Genomic DNA, 12,596 nt, shown 5'->3' on the forward strand with positions numbered 1-12,596 from the left:
GAAGCAGGCCTGCCTCGCGTAATCTGCAAATAATATATGTAATTAGCTAAAATCTATTATAATGAGTTACAATAGATTTCATTAATTGTTCGAACATACTTTTTTCGCAATGGAAAAGAACAAAGTACATTAATACATGGCGGGGGTCGACGGGGGGTGCCTCCCGATAAGTGCGTGGGCGGAGCGTGGCAAGAGTCGAGTTCCGCTGGGCGGATAGGAAAGATATGTGTGTCCGATCGAGTATCGGATCGAGCAACTCCGGTGTGTCGACGTCGACGTCCATACCTGCAAAATTAAAATGAAATGTCAACCTCATGCAATGTAAAAAATTGACTACTTAATACATGCAAACAAAGAATAGTCAGGGCCAATGCGTAAGTTCTGTAAGTAGTAAAGAGAACTTATTACATGTCATACAACGAACATCATAAATAGCAGCATAACACACAGTGGATCAGGTACAAATACACCGCGTATACGCATGTACACAGTTAATACATCAATCCGGTAGGAAATACCATGATACCAACAACTACACCACCATTACAACAGTAGTACATTTAAATAGTTGGTCCACTCTAATTATTACAATAAACGCGAAGTTCAGGAATACATAACGAAAACAAGGCGATCACACAACATAACCGGTAGTATCATGACGAGACAGTCTCCGACGTGGCCGTCGTGTCATCGTACCTTCACCAACAGGACGGCTACCATCAGCTCCAGCTTGTTGCGAAGGGCCTTCCGTGTTGGTGGCAACCGTACTCGTCGATTCACCAGGGCAATTCTTGTATGTATGGCCTTCGCCGTCGCACCTGCTACAACGCTTCTTCCTTCTCCCAAGCTCGGACTCATCCATGTCATTGCGAATCCGTCTTGTTTTCCGACGCCCTGCCTTGTTCCTAACCTTGGTAGGGTCTGGTACGAAGAACACCTGCGCATTAGTACTTGTGAATGAACTAGCAATACCGAAGCCATATATCTCCGAACTCCATGTGTGATGTATGGCCTCCTTCTTGAAATAGGGAGACACATACATGCTCTCACGTATGTCGCACTCTGTACAAGCGGCAATAACATGAGAACAAGGCCTGTGAAGAAGTCTCGGCTTCTGACAAGTGCATGTGCATGTCCCGTCTTCCTTAAGAATGCACTCCTGTGTAACCCTTGTACGGTATATGCCACGCCTGGACCGATCGGCACAATGAACCTCAAACCTGTGCTCCCGTGTCCCTTAGGGAATGACTCGATGGTTGCTTGCTTTTATACCTCTCTTCTCCAACTCTTCGGTAATCACCTTGCCAAACGAAATAGTGGGGTTTGTCATATATGGTCCTATGGCTCTGAACCGCTCCTAAAAATATTTGTAACTCCCGTGCATTATGAACTCAACGATTGCAACAAGCGGTAGACCTCTCACAGCCCGCATCACCCAATTGTACACCTCTGCTAGATTTGTCGTCATTATCTCATACCTAGCCCCATCTCGGTCATGGAATAAGGACCATTTCTCTTTAGGTTCATTCTCTATCCAATGTGAGAACTTTCTAATGCCATTTGCACGTCTTCTTCTGATGGTAGGTCCATCACCGGGTAGTGCACCTAAGGCTTGCGGCGCTTCATCTCTAGTAGGTACTGGCCTTGTTGACTGTTCTGAACTGTATTTCGTTGTAAGCTCATCTAACTTTCTCCATAGTTCATTGAACTTTTTTTCTTGATTCTGCGCACAAAGCCTCTTAAACATATCCATAAGTTGCTTGTTCTTGAATTGACGGTAGAAGTTAGCACCCATGTGTCACATGCACCACCTACTTTCCACATCTGGCCATTGTGGCGCCAAACCCTCCTCCAGGCTTCCATCTCTCAACAACTCAATAGCACGAAGGAGGCCCGCATGCCGATTATGAATAAGGCAAACACCAGGCCACATCCGAACAACCGCATCCTTGACGCGCTTCAGAAACTAGTACCAACTATCGGTGTTCTCACTCTCAACAAATGCAAATGCCACTGGTACCACCTGATTGTTACTGTCCACACCGATTGCGGTCAAGATTTGACCTCTGTACTCCCCAGTAAGAAATGTACCATCGATGCAAAGTATGGGCCGACAAATGCAAACATACATGCACTCAGTGAGAAGAACACACGTTGAAGCACAACCTAAAGCGGATTTAGAGTCGAAGGAAAGGATTTGATATCATAGAAGCTTCCCGGATTTCTCTGTAAAATGACAGCTAGGAGTTTTGGAAGATTATCATATGAAGCTTTGAACGTACCAAACCGACGCTCAATAATCTTCTGCTTTGCCCTCCAAGCCTTCGAATATGAGATTGTATACTTGTACTCCTCTTCGATGTGTCGAATAATTGACTTTGGTTCATACCCTAGGTTGTTCACAATAGCCCCATACATTTCAGCGGCAATGAATGCAGATGTCATGTTCCTATGATACTTCTCAACACCTGGAACATGATAATTGTGTCTGGTCACAATGGAGACATCCTAGTAATCCTTCCATTTACCCTTGTAAGCATGTACCCTCCATGCACAACCATTATCTGACTGTCCACACTTCACTTCATACAATGACTTGCTTGACTTCACAACCTAGTACTCTCTTCGTAATGATATTGCCCACTACTTAACTGCCTCTGTCAAATCCTCCTTGTCCCGATACCTTGCCCCTTGTATGACCTCATTATCCTTGTACTCCCAAGGCACATGGTGCCCTTCTCTGATTTGGAGACCAAAAAAATCCTCATTCGACCATTCTGATGGGTACACATCAGCACATTCTTCATATGTCGAGTCCTCATCATCAACCCTCTCATTCTCAGAGTCTTCCCTTTCCATAGCCTCAACTATTTCAGGATGCACCTCCCCTTCATCCGCTGCTCCAGTTAGACCCCTGTCTTCTCCTTCCTCCCCTTCACCTTCACTACCGGATTCAGGTTCATCTCCTCTACAACTTGGTCTCTCCTGCTCTTGGGTACTCATTGTCTGAGTTCCCACCTTGTTACACACTGCAATGTGGATGACGGGTGGCCATCCTCGTTGCATTGCATTTTGCATATACGATCTCCATGTCTCTGTCGAGGTCACCGGCATCAATTCCTTAATATTACCTTCTTCTACCCGGCTTATTACCACTGACAAGGTTATATCTTGTGTTTCTGGGTCGTATCGAAATCCCCTCATTAACCAATTGTGAATAGCACCAAATGTCCTTTCAAGAGGTCTATCAATGCCCTTAACGGTGCATTTGAATTGAGTAAGATCTACTCCATATGGACCATACATGACATTTCCTTCTCCATAGTACAGTCAAAACTGCACTATATTGGCCATACCTACAACGGAAATGCACTGTTTTTTCAACACATCTTTTACGACACTCATTTTAGTGTTCTTATGAATACATATTGTTCGTACGAATGATATTGTACTACATTACATCCTACCTGTAACTATATTTTCAACTACATTGTTTTTTTTTAGATTCAAATTTAACTTACATTAACTTGCCAGTGCACACTATTCTCTGAAACTATATCATTAATTTTTCACAATAATAAGTCCACGCAATATTTGATTGTAGGTTTGATTATATTTTACCTATAAGCGATAAATCATATTTAACTTCTAATGTCAATACTCCGGTACCAACAAGCAATCATTGTATTTTAATTACGTAAGAGGCAATAGTAAGAAGATGCTAACAACAACAAAAAACTTTACCTTTACATTAACTTAAATATGCTTAGCAGTGTCCTTAACTACAACATAAACTACTTTTATTTTCCATTTGACGTAATTATGTCTTACTTATAGATCATTTTAGTTCTCACTAAGTTATACCATTACTAAGTTGTACCATCGCTAAATCAATTATGCAATAAAAAATTTTCTATATTGTACACTACAAATACACTTTTACTAACTAAATTACCCAATGACTACATTAATTATGTACTAATTAAATTTGTTTACCATACCGTATCAATACATTACATACGGACTAAATTATATCATCGCTAAATCAGTGATCAACTACTAAATCATACATTGACAACAGTAATTATGTACTACAAAATATCTTAATTATACACTCTAAATGAATTTTTTCCAACAATATAATACAATTGCTAAATAAACAACATTTATTGAACATAACAAATATTTCAAAAATTTACTGTAGTCCACCGAGAAATTTCAGCAGGGCTTCGCCGCTCTAGAGCCCTCCCCTCAACTCTGAGTGAGTGAAGTGGGAAGGGGAGAAATGAGGAGGGGGAAGGGGGCTGGCGGCCTTATATAGGCCGTCTGCAAAATGGCCAGGCCCCTTCCCCCCTCCCCCGCTGGCGCGTCGGCAAATTTGCACTTACCTCCTTCCCACCCTCCGTAAGGGTGGAAGGGGGCTTGGTGCAAAAATCTGCCCCCTGGCCCTAACGGCCGTTCCTCCCCGGCGCCACGCCGTGCGCCACGTCAGCATTCCGCCCTCTAGGAGGGCGGGAGGAGGCTATTTCTGTGATTTTTTTATTCGCAAAATTAAAATGGTAAATAATTTAATAAATAAAATTAAAAATTCCAAAAATTCCTTTTAGGCCTACCTAGCCTGGTATGGTAGCCCACATCTTCCCCCTCTCCATTTTTCTAATTTCTTCTTTTATGGGCTAAAATTTCTTTCTCCCCTTCGGCCCACCTTCGGCCCATCTTCTCTCTTCATCTCTTTGGCCCAGTCGGTTCAACCCCCCCCCCCCCCCCCCCCCCCCCCGCTAATGAGTAGGGCCCACCTTCATCCCATGAAGAACACACATATATCATTCATCCTTTTCTTTTATTCTGTAATTAAAATTTGTAGTTGTTATTTCTTCCTCATAATAACTCAAAATCTAATGGTTATTTTTTTTCTATTTTTTATAAAATCATGATCTTTCATTTAATTGTATTTTTTATGTTAATTACTATTTCTTAGACCTTTTTCAAATGGGTTGTTTTCTTCCAGTTAAGTGAATAATAGAAAAATATATTTTTGGCATAACAATTGCAAATATAAGTTCATATTCTCTATTATTATATTAAACATAATATTGTGTCCAAATTTGAGGTGCATACGAGTCCAAAAGTATTATGAAGTATTCAAATCTCAAAGATTGAGTTGAGTTGTAGGAAATGATGTCACAAATGTATCCATTTGTAAAGAATTTCTGGTGTCACTTTATTAGAACCATGTAAGTTTTTTTGATAGGCTTATGGACAAAAATTTGGTGTCATGTAAATTTGTAGAACTTTTTAACAAAATTTAGATATTATTGTAATTATTGTGTGGTAATTTGGATATAAAAGTTTGAATTGTGCATAGAAGACAATTTAATTTCTCATCTATTTGCATGACATGGGTTATAATGGAAAGTATGAGCCTTAATATAATATTTCGTATTTTTTTGGTATCCTATTAGTTGCACCCGTAGTTCAATTTTGAATTAATTTTGATAACCTTGTAGAAATTCATTTAACATTTAGAAAATAGTAATTCAGTTCCAAAAATCTTGAAACTTCTATAAGACAACTTATATGTAGTCCATTATATATAAAAAATGTATTGGTGTATATGAGATCATTATTTTTATGTGTTACTTCACAATATTGCAACAAAATAAAAAATAAAAACGTTAAGCAGGAAAAGAAAGAAATAAGGCCAGTTGGCCCAAATAGCCCAACTATTTCCGGCCGTCAATCACAATTCAGGCTATGTCCTGGGCGATGGGGAAGAAGAATGAAGCACGCCATTCTCGTCTCTGGTATTTTGCATTTGGGCTTATTAATGTAACAAAAAACATACTCCAGTATTTATTACTAGAAGCAAAGACATGGTGACTGACGAGCCGGAGGCGACTGCGGTGGAGACTGGATACAATAATACAGAATTTTCAAATCAAACTCGAATTTATTTGTGAGATATGAACCCGACAGACAGCAATCAAGCTGTGTCCATTGTCTTCTATCGAAATTCTCCATTGGCATTTATATTCAGGTTAGAACCATATCTGTAATTGTTACCATGTGTTCTGAAGTGTTGATGGAAGATGGATTATGAGTGAAAACGTTAAAATAAATAAATAAAATATTAAAAAGTTAATAAATTGATTTAGAAGAGTTATCCAAGTAATGCTGATGAACAAAACTCTCACAAAAATCGTACCGTTTAAGAGAATAGAAAGCCTGCCCGTGATAATCTGTATAGAATAGGGCCTAAGTTATCTTTTGACTTCTGTAGAAAGTAGAAACGTCCATGATTAGTACAGAAAGTGGTAAACATGCGTGGAATTACCATGGTGAAAATTCATAAAAAACAACAAGAATTTTCATGTGAGCTGGGAAAGTTAACATGGCAGTGGATTGCATTCCATGAATAGCAAATTACAGGTATCAGGACCAGTAATGTCTGGCTTACACTAACAAATTACATACCCTTGGCCGTTTGGTGCGTAAATAAGCAGGTAAAAAAGTGAAATTGAGCATTGCACTATGATACAATGGCATGGATAGACAGAATGGTGGGACTAGAACCATCAAATGACCCAAAACCAAGAAACAAATGAACCAGAGACCAGCCCAGTGACAAGGAACAGCGTTATGACTATACCGGCTGTCTCGGAGTGTTGAATTGGCACAGCCTTGGGTGCAAGGCTTATAAGGATGCAGGTCAGGTATCCATTGGTGAGTCCAAGAAGACATGTCAGGATGGTGACCGGGATCTCGGTGCGGAAGAAGCTGGGTCCATGGAGGCAGCCATAGAAGAGAGGGTAAAACAGGAGCCTTGCAAATGACCCCGTGATAGCAACATTGGCATTCTCGAGGAAGTAGAAGGCAGGCAGCGACTTGCCAATAAGATCGAACACGTTGTAGGCAGTGATGAGTATGATGGGGTACCAGTCCTTGAGCGCCTCAGAGTGCACATCCTCTGTGATGTATCCTGGAAATATGGAGAGAGTGATTCCATAGATGAAAGCTATCCCTATCCCATGCCATTTCACTCTCCCAACAATGCTCCACAAGGTTGACCTCCAGGATGATCCAGACATGCCACCATCCTCCTCTGCCTTCTGAGCCCTCTTCTTGATGTTCTTGTAGTACAAGACAATAGGAAGCTTGCCGGCCACATTATAGCACACTATGCAGATGATCATGACAACAATGCTAACAACGAAGTAGAGGATTGCGCTCTTCCTTAATCCATGGCTGTCTTGTGGATATACTCCTTTGGTGATTACCCTCAATGCCGAGACAAGTACACCTGCAAAATCCAATATAGAGAACCATGCCACAGTGTATCTTGCATCAACATCCATCCATCAAAACAAACATCATAACAATCTGCATTGCAACGTCTAAGCGGATTGGTAAGGTGCTGGTGGGTTTCCAGATTGACTTTTGGTTCTCGAAATTCCTGCATTTGCAATTTGCTCACTAGGACATATAAAGTTTGCAAGTAGCCCACTGGCACAGGTCGGACCTTAATTTGATGGATTTAAACCCACATGGCCAGTGGTTGTTTTTTGACTACTAACTTCAAATGACCTTGTTTATGCATTACATTGGCCCCATAATGAACATATATACCCTGCCTTAATTTCTCAACTCACATTTTTAGTTGACAAATGACAATTAACCATTTTGACTAAATACATATCAGAGAAAAATGGTAGGAGATCACCCTGAATTTGACAGTTCTGAATGTCAAGCCGAGTGATCCAGGCCTTGTTTATTTATGCTTAGGATTATTGTAATCTGAATTATTAAAAATAATCTAAAACAAACAAGTAGATTATTGTGATAGATTATTATAACTTAGAGCCCAAATTACTATATTGATTACTATAATATAGTAAGCTTCTCAAAGGGTGTTTTTTTTTTCAGATTATTGGGTGGCTAAAGATCTTTAAAGTATCTACCCACCTTGCCATCCATTATCTACTTCAGTTTTTTGGCTCAACAATCTAGATTACAATAATCTAGAATGGAAACAAACAGGACCTGATTTGTGAATGGACCTGTTAACTAATTTTAGGGGAACTATTCAACCATTACAGGACTCAACTGTACCAAGACAACTGACCATTTTGACTAAATTCAGATTCACTTTTCTTTTCAGAAAATCGCTATGAATTCGACAGCTCTAAATGTGAACTGAATGATGTCTGAAGGGATGTGTTCAAGATTTTTCTAAGCGAACAATTTCAACCCAACAAGAATCGAAGAAATCGGAGCGCATTACCTGAGACTGCGGTTCCAGCGAGGACAGCCTGCATGTACCGCTTGGGGAGCTCGCCAGCGAAGCCGACGACCCCGCCCTGCACGAGCGCATCGGCGACGCCGCACACCACCGTGGCAGCAACGGTGACGTCGAACGCGGCGTACAGGCGGGGCACCCCCCTGACGTAGGCGGCGTCCATGACGGGGACGACGAGGAGCGAGGCCGTGAAGAGCGCGAGGCCCGTGTTGATCCTGGCCGGGGCGCTGGACTTGGAGAAGCAGAGCACGATGAGGAGGAGCGCGAGGAAGCCGGCGAGCATGTAGGAGACGGAGAAGACGCGGTCGACGGGGGCGCCCGGGTAGAGGTAGGAGAAGTAGTCGACGGCGGTGATGAAGGCGTTCCACGGGAGGAGGAAGCCGGTGCCGAGGGTGAAGAAGATGGCGTACGCGATCCCCAGCGTGTCCGGCGGCGGGGGGGCCAGCTCCTCCGCCGCCCCCGCCGGCGGCGGGAGCAGGAGGTCCGCCTCCGCGTCGGCCGGGGTGTACTCGCCGCCGGCCATCGCCGCCGCCGCCGGAGACGGAGAGGGAGGGGGAGGTGGATTTGGGTGGGGGGATCTTGGGTTGGTTGGATGGGTGGGGGTGGACTTAACTGATTTCCTTGACCTCCCGCTTTGCTCCTTCCTCTCAAGATTTTGACAAAAACGCAGAGACCTGAACAGTGAGACTTGTGTTATATAGGGAGATTTTCAAACTATTAATCGTGGTTATTACACGTACATAAAACATCATCAATACATATCAATACATATAAATATGAGTGATTTAATGTTTTGTTGATGGCTGGTTGATTCCTTTGCATGAAAGCATATTATATTATGAGCTACTATTAGGTTAGTTTAATCCCTTGCACGAAGACAATTCATGAGTTGGCATGAGGGGAATTAACCATAGCCATTGGATGCCTAGACTTAATCAAATATGTTGTGTAACACTCCCATTTTGATCGAGTCCTGGAGATCGACGCGTTCTTTAAAAATTATACATGCAAGCTTTGAAAGATTAATCTATGTTTTTTCTATCTTTAGGAAAGAAACTTGGTGAGAAGAAAATGAGATAGGGCATATGTTTACATCAACCATTGCCTCATTAAAAAACTTTGTACGAGAAAAAGTGACGGTTAAAAAGTCATAAAAGAAAAGAGTACAATGTAACGCGTTTAACAAGTTACACCGTTCAGAGAGTCTCCCCCTAAAGCTTGTAAGTCTCTGAGCCGACCAATGCCCTTAACACATTTCTCGAATAAAGAAGTAGGTAGGGACTTGGTAAAAAGATCTGTCAAATTATCGCAAGACTTTGTTTGCAAGATATTTATTTCTCCATTTTGCTGAAGCTCATGGGGATAAAACAACTTGGTAGCAATATGTTTGGTGATATTGCTCTTGATGTAACATGTTTGATTTGTGTGATACAAGCGGCATTAATGGTAGGTAATTCCGAGGAGCCAATACCACAAGATTGTTCAATGTGGTGGATCATTCTGCGAAGCCACACGCATTTACATGTCTCATATAATACGATGATTTCATAATGATTTGTGAATGTAGCCACTAATGTTTATTTAGATGACTTCCACGATATTGTAGTTCCTCCATGAAGGAACACAAAGCATGTCTGTAATTTGGCATTGTGGGAATCAGATATATAGCTAGCACCAGTGTATCCAACTAAGCTGGGATCATCAGTGTTCCGAAAGAATAAACCAAGATCCTTAGTGTCATTTAGGTACCTAAGAATTTGTTTTCCTCCGCTCCAATGACGCTTTGTTGGGGCAGCACTATGTCTTGCTAATAGATTCACTGCAAATGCAATATCAGGCATGGTACATTTGTAAGATACATGAGTGCTCCAATGAGATTGAGATAAGGATATTTCTGTTCTAATATCTCTTCTCCTTCCTCCCACAGTCGAAAAATATCCTTTTATTTATCGAGAGATAGAACAACCATGGGGGTTTTGTTTGGATACACTTTGTCCATATTGAATTTCTCCAATAATTTCTGGACATAGACATATTGATGCACCAAAATTCATGAGTGAAGGTGCTCGATTTGTAAATCTAAGCAAAATTTGGTTTTATCCAAATCCTTTATCTCAAACTCCGTCTTTAGATGGTTGCGGGCATCATCAATATCTTGTGTGTGTCCAATGATATTTAAATCATCTACATACACTGATATAATACACAATCCTATAGAGGATCTTTTTGTGAAGACACATGGGCAATCATCATTATTTGAGTAACCCTTTAGCAAAAGGTACTCGCTTTGTCGGCTGTACCACGTTCTGCCCAACTGTTTAATATCATAGAGTGATCTCTTGAGTTTTATGCAATACATATTGCGATTGGCGGTTTTATTCGGTATAGATATCCCACCAGGGACCTTCATATATATGTGCGAATCTAGTGACCCATATAAATAGGGAAATTTAAATATTCGCCACCGTTAAAAACAGCTACTCTTGAGATGCCACAATTATCTTACATCTTAATTTTTTGCCACAGGCAAGAGAAGATTTGCTAATTTTTTGCCAATTGTGCATATGTGACAGCCTGGAATGACATGTCAGCTTGGAAGGCATGGGCGAAATGTCTCTTTTGCCCCTAGCACTATTTTGTGTTTCATAAGATACAAAACTAATTGTTTCGGTATTTTTACAGCGATATATAGCTGACAAAATGAACATATATATACGTGCACAGTAACAACTCTTTAATCCATAAATAAATAACAATCATCAATTTCCTCAGTTTAAGTTTGCCATATATATATATATGCATAATAACTAGATCTCTAACCCATATATAAATAATAGCCACCAACTAAAATGCTTCGGTATAGCATACAATTCATCATCAAAAATCATAATGCCAAACAGTAGGGCATTCATAGAAAGGTCTTAGGCCGTCTTCGTATCTAACCTAGATTCCCTTGTGTTTTGCGTGCATGCTTACTAAACTGTTAAATGATGTATTTTTATGAAAATTTTCTATAGAAAAATTACTTAAAAATTTATATTAATTTATTTTATATTTTTTATAATTAATAATTAATTAATCATGTACTAATCTATTACTATGTATTTTACCGCCAAAAGTTCATAGCTCTAACTAGATCGTATACAGTACAGTGACTAGCAAGTTCATAAGGTCATATAGCATACCACGTAATAATGGACTGAGATCCTCTCTGCAGTAGCATGTTGCTACTGCAGAGAGCAACAATAACATGAATTTGGTATATCTCGTGACCGTTGGATCAAAATAGATGGATGAGATCTAGCGCTATAGTATTTACTACAGTAATAAATAGTGTTTCAAAATTACTGTTGCTACGATACTATTCATGACATTAAATCACTGTGCTACTCACATAAACAGTGTTCCTCTGCATTACTGCAGAGGAACCGGACCCCATAATAATACACATAATGCAACAGTACAGTAGGGTTTGTTCTACACTTAGTTTTTCACAGGATGGACAAAAGTGACATTTCCTCCATACTATCCATGTTGGCATGTCCTGTTCAGCTACCACATATGTACAATTGGCAAAACATTAGCAAACCTACTCTGTCCTATGGCAAAAAATTAAAATGTAAGCTAATAGTGGCATCTCAAGAGTAGCTGTTTTTAATGGTGACAAATAGTTAAATTTTCCCTATTATAAACTTTGGGCTTAATTGAAATGTAGAATTAATAAAAAATAGAAATAGAAAAAAATATAAATGAAATGGATGACGAGAGGTTGAAACTTGAAACAGACAGAGGAGGCAAGGAGGGAGGCTGGTGTGTTGGGGCAGAAACCATTTAGTATTTATCCCTCCGTTTTATATTATAATTTACTTTAAATTTATCTCGGATCAAACATGTTTAAGTTTAACAAAGTATACTATCCAATTTAATTTAGATTTAATTAAACTAATTTGGTGTTATATATGTTAGTATATTTTTATATAAATCTAATCAAACTTAAAAATATTTTAACTTATAAAAAAATCTAAAATAAATTATAATATGAAGTACAGGGAGCATTCCACGCCACGATATCACCTTGACTAGTATCTGGGAGGGGTCCGGATCCTCTGCTGTAATACAGAGAATCATGTGAGTTGCACAGTAGAAAAATTCTATAAAACACAAATACTGTGGCTACAGTGTTTTAGGTACATACAATCATTGTAGTAGTACTATATCCATTTCTAATCCAATGATTAAAAACTAGTGAAAATGCATTGCACGGTTCACCTCTACATTCACCTCTACAGTAGATGCAACT

General features: G+C 40.0%; 1 protein-coding gene across 1 annotated transcript; it reads right to left on the bottom strand.

Annotated features, from left to right (window-relative positions):
- Nucleotides 1-6,329: 6,329 nt before the first annotated feature.
- On the bottom strand, nt 6,330-8,965 carry LOC102701749 (equilibrative nucleotide transporter 1-like). Its single transcript, XM_015840263.2, has 2 exons — nt 8,282-8,965; nt 6,330-7,300 (listed from the first exon to the last, which is right to left on the bottom strand). Exons 1-2 carry the CDS (start codon nt 8,817-8,819, stop codon nt 6,576-6,578), a joined length of 1,263 nt encoding a protein of 420 aa, XP_015695749.2. The 5' UTR covers nt 8,820-8,965; the 3' UTR covers nt 6,330-6,575.
- Nucleotides 8,966-12,596: the final 3,631 nt, after the last annotated feature.

Source organism: Oryza brachyantha, chromosome 8 (assembly GCF_000231095.2).
Source record: "Oryza brachyantha chromosome 8, ObraRS2, whole genome shotgun sequence".
NCBI classification, from domain to species: domain Eukaryota; kingdom Viridiplantae; phylum Streptophyta; class Magnoliopsida; order Poales; family Poaceae; genus Oryza; species Oryza brachyantha.